Source organism: Mesoplodon densirostris, chromosome 20 (assembly GCF_025265405.1).
Source record: "Mesoplodon densirostris isolate mMesDen1 chromosome 20, mMesDen1 primary haplotype, whole genome shotgun sequence".
Classification (NCBI taxonomy): Eukaryota; Metazoa; Chordata; class Mammalia; order Artiodactyla; family Ziphiidae; genus Mesoplodon; species Mesoplodon densirostris.
The window spans coordinates 33,310,347-33,325,172 of NC_082680.1; the positions used below are offsets into that span (position 1 = coordinate 33,310,347).

General features: G+C 39.4%; 1 protein-coding gene and 1 non-coding gene across 2 annotated transcripts in view; both read left to right on the forward strand.

Annotated features, from left to right (window-relative positions):
- Positions 1-9,264, forward strand: part of FNTA (farnesyltransferase, CAAX box, alpha) — a 30,063-nt gene extending 20,799 nt beyond the window's left edge. The window contains exons 5-9 of the mRNA XM_060085924.1: positions 3,516-3,642; positions 5,273-5,421; positions 7,208-7,270; positions 8,176-8,347; positions 8,629-9,264. Coding sequence (XP_059941907.1) covers positions 3,516-3,642; positions 5,273-5,421; positions 7,208-7,270; positions 8,176-8,347; positions 8,629-8,751 — 634 coding nt within the window. The 3' untranslated portion in view covers positions 8,752-9,264. The remainder of the gene's footprint in view (positions 1-3,515; positions 3,643-5,272; positions 5,422-7,207; positions 7,271-8,175; positions 8,348-8,628) is intronic.
- Positions 1,327-1,398, forward strand: TRNAG-UCC (transfer RNA glycine (anticodon UCC)). The gene has a single exon. It is a non-coding gene; the product is annotated as a tRNA-Gly (tRNA).
- Positions 9,265-14,826: the final 5,562 nt, after the last annotated feature.

The following is a 14,826-nucleotide window of genomic DNA, read 5'->3' on the forward strand; positions in this document are numbered from 1 at the left end:
GAACAGGCTCACAGTTCTGGCGGGCCATGGTAGTGCGGGAGCCAGAGGAGAGTGTGGTAGGGTATGGGAGAAAGAAGGGTAGATGTGAGAGAGGTTTTGGAGGCAGAAGCAACAGGCTTTGAAGTTAAACTTATCAAGGGAGTGACAGAGAAGAATGATGTCTATATTTTTGGCTTGACCATTGGGTGAATGGTGGTGCTGACCACTTGGGGAATTTTGGGAAACAAAGCAGCACATTTTGGGGAAAGAAGGGCGGATTCAGTACTAGACAAGTAGAATTTGATGTGCTTATGGAAAACCTGTGTAAGGGTGTCCAGTTGTCCAGTAAGTGACTGAAAAATGCTTCTCTGGAGAGGCCGTCACAGCTCTGGATGAGGACGCTCAGGGAGAATTAGAGAAGGTTGGGGAGAGAACACTGGTGAGCATCAGCGTCTGAGAGGCAGAGAGGTGGTCCAGGACGACTGAGGAGGGAAACCAGAAGCCAGCGTCCTCAGAAACCAAGAGAAGGGAGAGCTTCAGGGAGAAAGGGGTGGGTGGCAGTATCAGCTACTGCTGAGAGGTCGAGGGGAGCGGGGGCTAGAGCTGACCCGTGGGATTATTAAGTGGGCGCTTGCCAGTGACTGGTCTGGGCACGAGCAGTCCTCCCACCAGGGGCGGGGCGGGGCAGGGCAGGGGTGGGAAGAGGAAATGAGCCCCGGAGCAGGGCTTGAATCGCTGTTGAGAAAGAAGATGGAGCAAGCAGCTGGTCACGGCTGTGTCTTTGGGTTTTGTTTTTCCAACGTGGCAAAGACTTCATGGTGTGGGGAGAATTACTAGAAAGAGAGAAGGTGAGAATTCTGGAGAAAAGGGGGCTAGAGTAAGGGCTTGCTTGGAGTTGGGAAGAGATCCAACACGTAGGTTAGCCTTAGGAGAAGGAACAGCTCCCCAGCTGTGGACACATGTGGAGAGTGAACTGCTCTCTGGCCCAGTTGGCTAATAATCATCTGCATGATCAAATACGGTCGTTAAGGAGTACAAACCATAAGTAGATACTTAATTTTCAAAGAATTAGAACATAATAGATCTGACAGTGAGTAACTGGCAAAGCATGGAAGTGCTAGCTGTTGTGGATTTCCATTTGTAGACTTTTAAACAACTACCTCTGTAGCTTCTTTCTTTGTAAGTGTATGATGGTTGCATTCCTGAGAAATTGCCTTATGAAAGAGTTGTTTTAGTGACAAAAGTGATTAGCTACAGAGTTTCAGTCCCTCATTTAAAAGACATCGACCCTTCGGAATTAAGGTGCTTTTACATAAATATTTGGAGGTTATAGCTCCAGAAGGGAGTTCCCTGGTGGTCTAGTGGTTAGGATTCGGCACTTCCACTGCCGTGGCCCAGGTTCAATACCTGGTCGGGGAACTGAGATCCCACAAGCTGTGTGTTGCGGCCAAAAAAAAAAAAAAAGTCCAGAAAAGTACTTGAAGAGATACATAAACTATGTACCATTTTATCTTAAAAACAAATCCAGACATCACAAGTATTCTCAGCATTTGATTACATCTAGTTTTTGCTGAAGAGAAGTAGCTTCCTTTTCTGGACACTGCAGATTCTGTCATTAACACATTGTCACCTATCGTTTTGAAAAAAAAATACAAAGACACCCAGAGCGGGCTTCCCTGGTGGCTCAGTGGATAAGAATCCACCTGCCAATGCAGGAGACATGGGTTCGAGCCCTGCTCCGGGAAGATCCCACATGCCGCGGAGCAGCTAAGCCTGTGCACCACAGCTGCTGAACCTGCGCTCTAGAGCCTGCATGCCACAACTACTGAGCCCACGTGCTGCAACTACTGAAGCCCACATGCCTAGAGCCCGTGCTCCGCAACAAGAGAAGCCACTGCAATGAGAAGCCCGCGCACTGCGATGAAGAGTAGCCCCCACTTGCCGCCACTAGAGAAAGCCCATGTGCAGCAATGAAGACCCAACACAGCCAAAAATAAAATTTTAAAAATTTAAAAAGAAAAAAAGAAACCCAGAGCAGCTGCTGTTGGAAACTTAGCAGTTTTTAATTACGGTACATTTTAAATTGCCCACTCCACTAGTTGCTATTGTAACTAGTATAGTACAAGTAATGCAAATCCTGTATGCCAGGTCACTTTTTATTAAATTCACTATGAAAATTTACGCTGTAAGATCAAACCCCTGTATTTAATTTAATACTCTTTAAATCATAGAACATCAGAGAGAGCCTCTTACTATTTTGTTCTGAGAAGTCATTTTGACACACTGGAGGACCTAATTCTTAAGTTTTTCCTGAATTATAGAATTTACCAGTAACCTGGAAAAATAAATTATTACTGTGCTCACTGACTTGGAAGACTTATTAAATTATTTGGAAACCGTTCCCTCTAGGATCTTCCTCTTGGTAGTATCTTGCCTTCTTAATATTCTCTAAGATGAATTTTTAGATTTTCCATGCATGTAGAATAGGTCACCCATTAAGCATTAAATCTTTCCCCTTTCCCCCATCATCCCTGCTCACTTTTAGTGTAATGAATACTAATGGGTTTTTTTAAAAAACAGTTTCACTGGGCTTCCCTGGTGGCGCAGTAGTTGAGAGTCCGCCTGCCGATGCAGGGGACATGGGTTCGTGCCCCGGTCCGGGAAGATCCCACGTGCCGCGGAGCGGCTGGGCCCGTGAGCCATGGCCGCTGAGCCTGCGCGTCCAGAGCCTGCGCTCCGCAACGGGAGAGGCCACAACAGTGAGAGGCCCGCGTACCGCAAAAAAAAAAAAAACAAAAAACAAAAAAAAACAGCTTCACTGAGATATAATTCACATATCATGCTATTTACCCATCTAAGGGGTATATATGTGCAGCCATCACCACAGTGAATTTTAGAACATTTTCACTAATAGATTTTTTATAAATATTGCAGCTAAAGAAAATTATAAAAATAGAACCCAATAGAGAACTCTTAGAAGTATTTTCCTGGTACAGAAACTCCTCTTTGGCAAGTAGCTATGACAAGTTGCAAGTTTGTCAAGAGAAGAAGTGAATTCCATTCTGCCCACAAACTGGTAGAATAAGAAGTTGCTTGAATGGTGGCACTTAGGACTTAAGGAAAGCTGGCAGCATGCTGATAACCAGAGGGGCTTCCATACTTCATAAAATAGTATCACATTTCCCATAATCTCATTGTGACATCTGGGCATGTTGAAAAATTCTTTCACAGGGTATTGTGGTTGTCAAGAGATAACTGTACTTTCAGATTTAGCTTGAGATAAACCTTCTTTAAGCTCTTATTATCCGGTTTCATTTTACGTGCAAATCACTGTTTTATGTTTCTCAGCTGTTACTTAGTGTTCTGAAATTTTTTCTCTTAGTGTTTATTCTGTAGTACCTTTTCTTTCTAGTAGAGTCTTGAGAATTAGAGATAAATTGCTGTTTCTTGAGTGTCCCTCCACATCACCTAACCCATGCAGCAGATACTTTCATTTTGGGGTAAAATTAACACGAAACTTCTTCTCTCGACTTTAGGCATCATAGGCGAGTGCTAGTGGAATGGCTGAGAGACCCATCTCAGGAGCTTGAGTTTATTGCTGATATTCTTAATCAGGATGCAAAGAATTATCACGCCTGGCAACATCGACAATGGGTTATTCAGGTATTGCCTTTCTTGTGTTTTACAGATTTTTATTTTTTTAACTGAATTAAATAATTTAATTACTATTAAATTGTAGTATACTTAAACTGAAACACATGTATAGATCATTACAAACAATATATAATGATTAAGAATTATTCAGATACTTAATTAAATCTGACATCCTTCATATTGGTTAACCTTTATAATCTCTTTGGATATGTTGGTGAGTAACTCACATTAAAGAAGAATAATAGTGACTTTTAAAATACTTTTTGGATTGAATTTGTGTCACGTATTTGCTAGCAAATTGAATAGAAAAAGTAGTTGTAAATTTTTAATACAGCTGTGTTATTTTAATTAACAAGGACATATATTACATATTAAGGTTTTACATGCATAAACTTTGAAATATGATTTTACAGTAACTGTTGTATATTTTATTTCTGCCCACTTGTTAAAATTTTATGCTAAGTCCTGAATAGAAGAAAACAGTTATGGGACTTCCCTGGCAGTCCACTGGTTAAGATTTCGCCTTACAATGCAGGGGGTGCAAGTTCGATCCTGTTCAGGGAGCTAAGATCCCCCATACCTTGGGGCCAAAAATCAAAACATAAAACAGAAGCAATATTGTAACAAATTCAGTGACGACTTTTAAAAATTGGTCCACATCAAAAAAATCTTTAAAAAAAAAAAGAAAAGAAAATAGTTATAACTCCCACTCTGGGCATTTTTATTTATTCCAGCAAACAATTGTAGTGTTGTGTCCAGTGAATTTTTTCCAGGAATTGCTACTTTCTGAACTGTTCATTATACCAAGAGTATTTCACCAAAAAATTTATTGCTTAAAAATTTAAACTTTTCCAAATTTGATTAAAGGAATACATTTTGTAAAGACATTTAGTATTTTTATTTTTTTATGAAATTCTAGTTTTTTGCTAGTATCAAATAAGCAATATATCTCCATTAGCTTTTTCATAGTTAATGTCCCCAACTTTTGCAGCATTTGTACATTTTGACCTTTTATTCCTTTTTCAAATTGTCTTTGTTGGTTCTCTCCATAATTTTTTAAATTAAAACAGCTTTGTAATGTAAAAATTTATATCTAAATCCAATTGTATATTTATCTACATGTATTTTAGCATTTTTGAATACTTCCCTTTTACTTAATATATGTAATAATGTCAAATCACATCAAATTAATATACAGTAGTACAGTTAATCATTGTCTTATTACTGAGTTTGGTTTTTTTATTCCACATTTTTACCGTAAACAATGCATAAGCATTTAGTTAGATATACTTTCTTTTTTTTTTCTTTTGATTTAATTCTTTAGTTCTTGGGTCAAAGTTAAAACACGCTGCTTGGTATCTAAATTGTTTTCCACAAGATGCTACTGAATGACAGCCACTCTGGGTGCTCACCATCACTTCCTAATTTTTCCTTCCTCATCGCCATTCCTCTGTCTTTGATGACTTTTCTTTCCCTGCCATTTCCTTGACCTTCAGCATCCCTCTCCTCCAAATATGTGATGAGTCCATGTCTTCAGTTCTACCTGCTTAGCTTTGCTGAAGTTTTATTTATTTATTTTTGTTGTTAATAAATGATAGGACATTTCTAATTGGATGTTTTATTTTGTATTTTCTTTTAGGAATTTAAACTTTGGGATAATGAGCTGCAGTATGTAGACCAGCTTCTCAAAGAGGATGTGAGAAATAACTCTGTCTGGAACCAAAGATACTTTGTAATTTCTAACACTACGGGCTACAATGATCGTGCTGTATTGGAGAGAGAAGTCCAGTTAGTAATCTTCACTTGTTCACTCATCAAAAGAATATTTGTGTGCCTACCACGTCTCATGTTACTACTGAGATACAGGGCATAAAGGCGTTGGGATACAGCCAAGATCAAGATTGCCCCAATCCTACCCTCATGGAATAGGACAGAATACTTAGGTGAAACCTATAATGATAAATTTACGAATAATATAGTGTATAGCAGCAGTCCCCAAGCTTTTTGGCACCAGGGACTGGTTTCGTGGAAGACAGTTCTTTCACGGACCGGGGGTGGGGTGGGGCCGTGGCGGGAATGGTTCAGGTGGTAATGTGAGCGATGGGGAGTGGTCCACTGCCTGGGGGTTGGGGGCCCCTGGTGTGTAGTAAACCTTTACTTTGTAGTGCCTTAAGTTTCTTAAAATACTGTTGCTACTGTAGATTGAGAAGAACTCAGATTTCATAGTGTCTAGGAAGCTTTATTTTAAAACTATCTCATTAAATTTTAGATAACAGTCCCCAGAGTGCAGGGTTTGGGCCAATGAGTCTTTGTGGTCCTGTGCATTACAGGATGTGTGGCTCCATTCTCAGCGTTTATGCCCTATATCTCAGTAGTAAACCCCTCCCCAGCCCAAATCGCCCCCAGTTGAAAACTGCTCTAGCATACAAAATGCTGTTACAAGATCTAGAAATTTCTGAATTGGCATGAATTTCTATATTCTGTCCCTAAACCTCTTTTCTGACTTTGTCTAATTTGTCTCAGTGTCTTGTGTGAAATTTGAATATGTTTATTGTCTTTATAGCCTGATGAGATTATAGTCATACTTTAATTATAAAAGTTGTTTCAACAGCTCCTAGGAAGAGCTGATTTTATGGTACATCTGCCTCTCATCTCCCTTGCCCTTCTGCGTGGATCAGGGCAGTTGGCTCTAATTTTATCTGTTCTATATATAGGGTTCTGGTGATTTAAATTTTAAAAAAGCACACACACGCAGTCTCCCAATCTAGTGTCCTATATTAACTCTCTTCTCCAGGCTTCTTTTTTTATAATATTCATAATTTTGGTAATGCTGAATGAGTTTATTATTACTTTCTGTGAAAAAAATGCCGTTAAAACAGCACTGCAACAAAACTAAGATTACTAAACTTTAGTCAGTCACTAACTCATTTGAGCAAGCATATAGTGAAGCAAAGTTCTGTACTTCCCTTGGAATTTTTTGTAACTGGATCTAAGTTACAATTAATAATCTGGTTAAGGGGAAGAGAAAAGTAGGGAGCGTCCATTTGGAATGGAATCACATCATAGTTTGCAGGTACTCTTGTTTTGGAATATAAGAAATACGCAGTTGTTGGTTTCTTGTTTTTATTCTTTGTCTATATAATCTCCATGCTTGTCTATTTTTTATTATAGCTTCCAAGATTATTTAGTTCTTTTTCAATGAGTCATGATTCTTCTGGCATAAGTAGATCTTAGACATTTTCCCCAAGATTGCTTCAGCAAAAAAAGGACAGTCTCCTTGTTGTGGCTGACATTTCCTTCAGAGGGAAAGCCTAAGTGAAAGGAAGTCTCCAACATAAACTTCTTTTCCATTTGTGAACTGAGCCTTCGTATTACTTTGTAAATAAGAATTGACCATTGCAGCCACGAGGGAGTCTCTAATTCAGATATAACCCAGGGAGGTACTAAGTCCACCAGCAGAGATCAGTGAAAGCTCATGTCCAGGTTGTGCCCCCATCATAGGAAGACTGCTTCTCATTAGTGCACTGCTCTTGCAGAGTTACACACATGTTTATTTGTGTTCTTTTTCTTACAGGTACACTCTGGAAATGATCAAACTAGTACCACATAATGAAAGTGCATGGAACTATTTGAAAGGGTAAGAGGTGGTTTTTGCTTTTTTTTTTTTATCCTGCTAACATGAGTCATCGTGGAATATGTTCCATAATCAGATTCCAAAAGGACACTAAAGAATTTTCCATTTTTCTGGATCTAAGAGCAGAAGTGTAACAGCGTTACGACAACACCCAGGAACAGTACCTCCTACCCTTTCCTTAACCTCCCAGGCACATACCAGCACAGTTTTTAGAATAGTCCATGAGTCGACAGTGACACAATTTTAACTGCATTGATGAATCCTGGGGTCTTTATGTCACAGAACGGAATACACACACCAGTTTCTGTTCAGCTCAGGATCACGGGAAGATAAGACAAATCACTTACAAACAGATTGCACAGACGCATAGCCACCCTTTCTGTTGTCATTTCCGGAGATCACCTGTTACAAGTCTCACTGCTTAAATCAGCAAGGTTTCTCTTGCCACTGACATCACCCGGCTCCTTGTCAAACTTAAGGGTCTCCAAGGAAACAGGCCCAGAGAGCACAAAGCATGGAGCTGTCACATTTGGAGATCTGTCAGAGGTTGGGGCCTATAATATCTGGAGAGCTAAAGGGATGAATAACCATCTCAAGACACAGAAATGTCTCTCCTGTTTTTTTCCTTCACTTTTAATTTTAAGAAAATGGAGTTTTTTCCCTTTAATTTTATATGTTGCAGTTTGACTTACAAATGATTATGTTTAAACTTCATTATTCTTTTTAGCTAATTTTACCCAGCTCTTAATTATGCATGATAAAGCTCACATTTAATTTAAAAATTTCATTTCATTTCAACCTCATTCAAAATGTTTCCTTTTCTTGCTTATATTACAGGGGTCATTTTTTCTTGATCTTTCTACTATTTTTGTTCTTCCTTCTAAAAATCGGGAATAATTTTTTTTTAGGATTTTGCAGGATCGTGGTCTTTCCAAGTATCCCAACCTGTTAAATCAATTACTTGATTTACAACCAAGTCACAGTTCCCCCTACCTAATTGCCTTTCTCGTGGACATCTATGAAGACATGCTAGAAAACCAATGTGACAACAAGGAGGACATTCTTAATAAAGCATTAGAGGTAAGCTGGCAGGACTCAGCGATTTCTTCTTGGAATCTCAAAGCTGGGTCTGCCCAGCGACACGAGTATTCACGCCCCTTTCAACACAGCCACTCAGAATTCCGTGCAGGGCTATTCTGCTGTTTAGGGTGACACCCATATCACTAGTGCACATAGTATGTGACTCTAGTGGTGTATCTCATTTGATCACGACCTGAATGAAACTGTACTAGTCCAAATGCATTTGCCCTAGGGATTGAATTACACATTTCCTTTAATGAATTTTTGTTGTTCATTTTCAGTTATGTGAAATCCTAGCTAAAGAAAAGGACACTATAAGAAAGGAATATTGGAGATATATTGGAAGATCCCTTCAAAGCAAACACAGCACAGAAAGTGACCCACCTACAAATGTACAGCAATAACACCATCTAGAAGAACTTGATGGGATGCTTTTATTTTTCTAAGAGACTCTAACGCAGGAGTTAAAAACCAGAGCGATCATCCCCTTTGCCTGTGGTGTGAAACGTACATTACACGGGCACTGCTTTTTAACATGAATCCAGTGTGATGCTCCTGGGGTGCTGCTGCTGTTCAGACTGGTTCTGAGTGATTTGATTCTTGTTAAGCAGAGTGATTCAGGGGAGGGAGGAGAAACAGGAAGTCCCCAGAGGAACTTGGTAGCCTTTCAGCATTCACTGTAACCCCGTAGCAGCAACTGCCCTAAACAGTGTATGTGTCAGGATTTGCAGCGTTAATGTTTGCAGGCAACGCGTATGTAAAGGACATGAGTCACTTACATTTCAGTTCAGAAAGCAGGGAGTGCAGTTGTTCCATTAGAGCTGCTCTGCCATACTCACAGTACCTTGCTATCACTGTAACCAACTAATGCCAAAAGAATGGTTTTGTAATAAAATTATAGCTGTATCCTAAAACAATGCCATAGTGGTTTGACTTTTTTTTTTTTTTCTTTGCTGTACGCGGGCCTCTCACTGCTGTGGCCTCTCCCGTTGTGGAACACAGGCTCCGGACGCACAGGCTCAGCGGCCATGGCTTATGGGCCCAGCCGCTCCGCGGCATGTGGGATCTTCCCGGACCGGGGCACGAACCCGTGTCCCCTGCATCGGCAGGCGGACTCCCAACCACTGTGCCACCAGGGAAGCCCCTGACTTTTTAAATAGCATTTAACTATATACAGGGGACATTGTCTCCGCTTAGAAAAGCAATTGAGGAAGGATATATTGCTATAAAACTGAAGAAACCAGAAACATGACTATGTTAAAGGAAATGTAATTAAAATGTGAAGTGGTCGGTTCTTGACTACAAGCAACAAAATTCACGCAAGGTGGTTTAAAACTCACAGGGTTTATTGAGGTATATAGGTAGCTCACAGAACAATTACCCGATCTTCTGAAATATGTCCCAAAACCCCACTGCAGAACTGGAGCATCCCATTGCGGTTGCCTGTGCCGGGATCAGGAACTGCTGAACAATTACCCGATCTTCTGAAATATGTCCCAAAACCCCACTGCAGAACTGGAGCATCCCATTGCGGTTGCCTGTGCCGGGATCAGGAACTGCTGAACAATTACCCGATCTTCTGAAATATGTCCCAAAACCCCACTGCAGAACTGGAGCATCCCATTGCGGTTGCCTGTGCCGGGATCAGGAACTGCTGAACAATTACCCGATCTTCTGAAATATGTCCCAAAACCCCACTGCAGAACTGGAGCATCCCACTGCGGTTGCCTGTGCCGGGATCAGGAACTGCTGAACAATTACCCGATCTTCTGAAATATGTCCCAAAACCCCACTGCAGAACTGGAGCATCCCACTGCGGTTGCCTGTGCCGGGATCAGGAACTGCTGAACAATTACCCGATCTTCTGAAATATGTCCCAAAACCCCACTGCAGAACTGGAGCATCCCATTGCGGTTGCCTGTGCCGGGATCAGGAACTGCTGAGTGAGGCCGCCAGCTCCATGTCCACCTCCACCACCTTCCACGCAGGCTCACCTGCTTCCCTTCCCACAGGACGTGGCTCCAAAGTAAAGGCTCACTTTAGTGCATCTGATTGGAAAGAACCTAAAGGACATTGAACACCCTTAACTGCAAAAAGGAATCTGGGAAATGTAGTTTATAGCTTTCCAGCCTCCACGCTTCAGGAAGACATGCTAGAAAGGAGTTGAAGGTTGAACAAGCGAGTGTCTGTGTACCTGCACGTAATTAAATCTCACCTTATCAATAAAGAATTTTTTTTCAGTGTTCAAAGCACCAGACTATAACTAAAGAAATTATATAGAGTAGAATAGGGAATTCCCTGTCAGTCCAGTGGTTAGGACTCAGCCCTGTCACTCAGGGGCCTGGGTTCAATCCCTGATCAAGGAACTAAGATCCTGCAAGCTGCATGGTGCAGCAAAAAAACAAACAAACAAACAACAAAAAAAAACAGTTATCTCAAGAATTCAGAAAATAACGATATATATTTTTAAATATTTATTTATTTATTTGGCTGCACCACATCTTAATTGAAGCATGTGGGACCTTTAGTTGCAGCATGTGGGATCCTCAGTTGCAGCATGTGAACTCTTAGTCGTGGCATGTGGGATATAGTTTCCTGACCAGGAATCGAACATGGGCCCTCTGAATTAGGAGCACAGAGTCTTAGCCACTGGACCACCAGGGAATTTCCACAATATTTTTTTTAAACAAACTTTTTTTTTTTTCTGGCCATGCTGCACAGCTTGTGGGAACTCCCAATAACAGTATTTTAATAATTCCTGGAGAAACTACCGTATGACCCAGCAATCCCACTCCTAGGCATATATCCAGAGAAAATCATAACTCAAAAAGACACATGCACCCCAATGTTCACTGCAGCACTATTTACTATAGCCAAGACATGGAAGCAACCTAAATGTCCACCAACAGAGGAATGGATAAAGAAGATGTGGCACATATATACAATGGAATATTACTCAGCCATGAAAAGGAACGAAATAGTGCCATTTGCAGAGACGTGGATGGACCTAGAGACTGTCATACAGAGTGAAGTAAGTCAGAAAGAGAAAAACATCGTATAATATCGCTTATCACATATATGTGGAATCTAGAAAAATGGTACAGATGAACTTATTTGCAAAGCAGAAATAGACACACAGATGTAGAGAACAAACATGGATACCAAGGGGGAATGGGTGGGGTGGGATGAATTGGGAGTTGGGATTGACATATACACTACTATGTATAAAATAGGTAACTAATGAGAACCTACTGTATAGCACAGGGAACTCTACTCAGTGCTCTGTGGTGACCTAAAAGGGAAGGAAATCTAAAAAAGAGGGGATATATGTATATGTATAACTGATTCACTTTGCTGTACAGCAGAAACTAACACAACATTGTAAAGCAACTGTACACCAATAAATTAAAAAATAAACACTAATTAAAAGACCGGTCTGATTAAAAACAAACAAAAAAAACACAAAATAACTAGGATAATGGTGAAAAAAAATTCCTTGAGAAAATATACTTTGTGGGTATTTAACATTTTACATGTCAGTTTTTGTTTTTAGACTCCAAAAATCTCCGAATTTATATTTGAAATTTTCATAACGTGTCATCCCTATGTAGACAATTTCAAAGGTGTCATGAAAAAAAATTGTACAGAAAAGTTTTCATAAGATGGCATTTACTCTCAGAAACTACCTCGTCAGTGTCCCCAAACTGATTAGATTCAGGGCTGCTGAGTCAACAAAGCTCGTAAGAGACTGTTTAATAAAAAGCATAATGGCAGTTTACTAATTTACACTGAGAAATGTAACAGGCGGACCAAGCAATTGCATCAGCCTAGCCACTTAGCATTTTCTGCCTGAAGTTTAACTAGGTGGCAATTCATTTATCAAAAGGTTGCTTAGTGAGTATGGAATCAGGTGAGGAGGCCCCATGATTCAAGTGTATAATGACTTATTTTGATGATCCTAATGAGGGCCATCTCCTGATGGGCAGCTGAATACAGAGACCTGGCAGTGCACTTTTTTCATTGGACTAACAATTAAAATGTGGTCTGTGGAGGGGCTGTTAGCTCAAAATTATTTATCCAATAATACTTTCACTGTGTTGCTATCTGCACTGCTGGTACATAAACAGCGGGTAAAACTGCTGGTGCCTTAGCACAAATCAAGGCAGTGGTACTGAGTACTCATTGTTTTCTTCACTGCCATGCATTCACTGAACAATGTACTTGATGAATCAGTAATTATATATTTTATTCACAGTACTCACGGTCTTTTCAGTATTTTGTGTGACTGAATGGAAGTACGCCTAAACTTTTTGGTTGTCTTGAAGAAAAGCATTTGTGCAATTCTGTAAGTTGTGGCCCAAACAGGCCACGGCCACTCTTCTTGGAATGCCATTTGTATTTGAACAACTGAGTGTTTGTTGCCAATCATAAAATTTGAGCTTTTGAGGGAAAATTTTAATCTACCACAGTCAGCTTGACAGCTTCCCGCTACCTTCTGATGAAATCAAAGTGATGATATTAATGAATTATTAATTCATTATTAATTATCAAATCAATAATGAATAGTTAAATGTATCCACCATTGGTGGATCCATATAGCTCAATAGACCAATATTTTCCAAATGACCCATCTATGATATTATTATGAATGCATAAACAATCCATTCACATTACCAGATGTAACAGAACACAAAAAGTACATTGATAGAGTTGCAGATTCCACACTGCAACTAACCTTTGAGAAACCACCACTTGTCGAATTTTGGTCTAGTATTGGAGAATATCCACAACTTCTTAAAAGACTCCTAAAATACTCCCTTTCTGACTATATATCTGTGTGTATGAGTGGATTTTCTTCTTGTACTTCAACCGAAAACACCATATTCCAACAGATTGAATACAGAAGCAGATAGGAGAATCTGGAAATCTTCTATTAAGTCAGATGAAAGAGATCTGCAAAAATGTAAAACTGCCATTTTCCTGGTTGGTTTTTTGGAAAATATAAGGTTCATAAAATGTTATTTTTGTTAACATGTAATGGGTTTATTGCTTTATTAATGAATTAACAAAATTTTAAAATCTCAAATATAGCAAATAGCACTAGCTTGGTCCCACATAAAGGAAATCTGGAGCTAGAGAAGAGAGTAAGACACTACTATCTCTGCCCTCACGGATCCCAATTTTGAGAGAGACCAACAGTACGCTACTCCCCTCAGTACCCTGAAAATGTTTATTAGCTTGTTGAAGAAGTACTATTTAGGAACACAGAAGCAGGAGGGATTATCTTCCTGATGGGGTCAGGAAGGGTTCACAAAGGAGGACAAATTTCGTTACTTACATCCGTTAGTGAGGCCCTCAGCTCCATTCTGTAATTGGTTATATCCCAGATATTAACTTATAAATTAGGAAGAGAGTCCAGAAGGTTTCTCTCTGGAAGTTTGTTATAAAAAGCAATGTTTTTCAAAAGAAAAAAATGTTTTTCAAAATTGGGTTGTAACCCATTAATGGGCAAGTCAGTGTGTATCGACAAGCTTTAAAAACAAAAAAGTATATATAATAGAACTTTCAACTTCACTGAATTCTCTCACATTTTATTTCTTTCCTTCTACTTGATTTGGTTCACTCTAGCTTTTTTGCCTAGCAATTATTGTGATATAATCCACAAGTAACACTGTGTAAGCTTAAGACATACAGTATGATGATTTGATACATATTGTGAAATGACTACCACGTTAAGATTCATGACCAGATCCTTCACCTCACACTTGCGTGTGTGTGTGATCTCTCTTAGCAAATTTCTAGTATATAGTACATGCTCTAATTTTTTAAGGTGGAAGCTTAGATTGATCCAAGCTTAGATGATGATTTTTTCCCCAATATAAGCATTTAATGCTATACATTCTATTTTTATTCAGCTCAAAATATTTTCTAATTTCCCTTCTTAAGACATCCTCTTTCAGTCAGGGATTATTTAGAAGTGTATCATTTAATTGCCAAGTGATCGGAGATTTTCCTGTTACTCTCTATTATTATTATTTTTTAGTGGTTACTCTAGGAATTATATAATACGTATTCAACTTTTTACAGCCTATTTATATCAATATTTTATCACTTCAATTGGAATGTAGAAACCTTACCACGGTATAGGTCTCCTCACCCCCACCATTTATGCTCTAGCTGTCTTATATATTACCTATACTTACATTGAAAACCCCATCAGACAATTTTTTTGCATTCAACCACCAAACATATTTTAAAGAACTCAAGAAGAGTAGTCTATTACATTTACCGAGAGATTTACTATTTTTGTTACTTTTCTTTCATTCCTGATGTTCCAAGTTTCCTTCTCGTATAATTTCCCTTTTGCCTGAAGACATTTCTTTCAGCAGTTCTTTTAGATTAGTTCTGCTGGTTGCAAATTCTGTTTAGTTTTCCTCAGCTGAGAAGGTCTTTATTTCATCTTCATTCCTGAACGATGT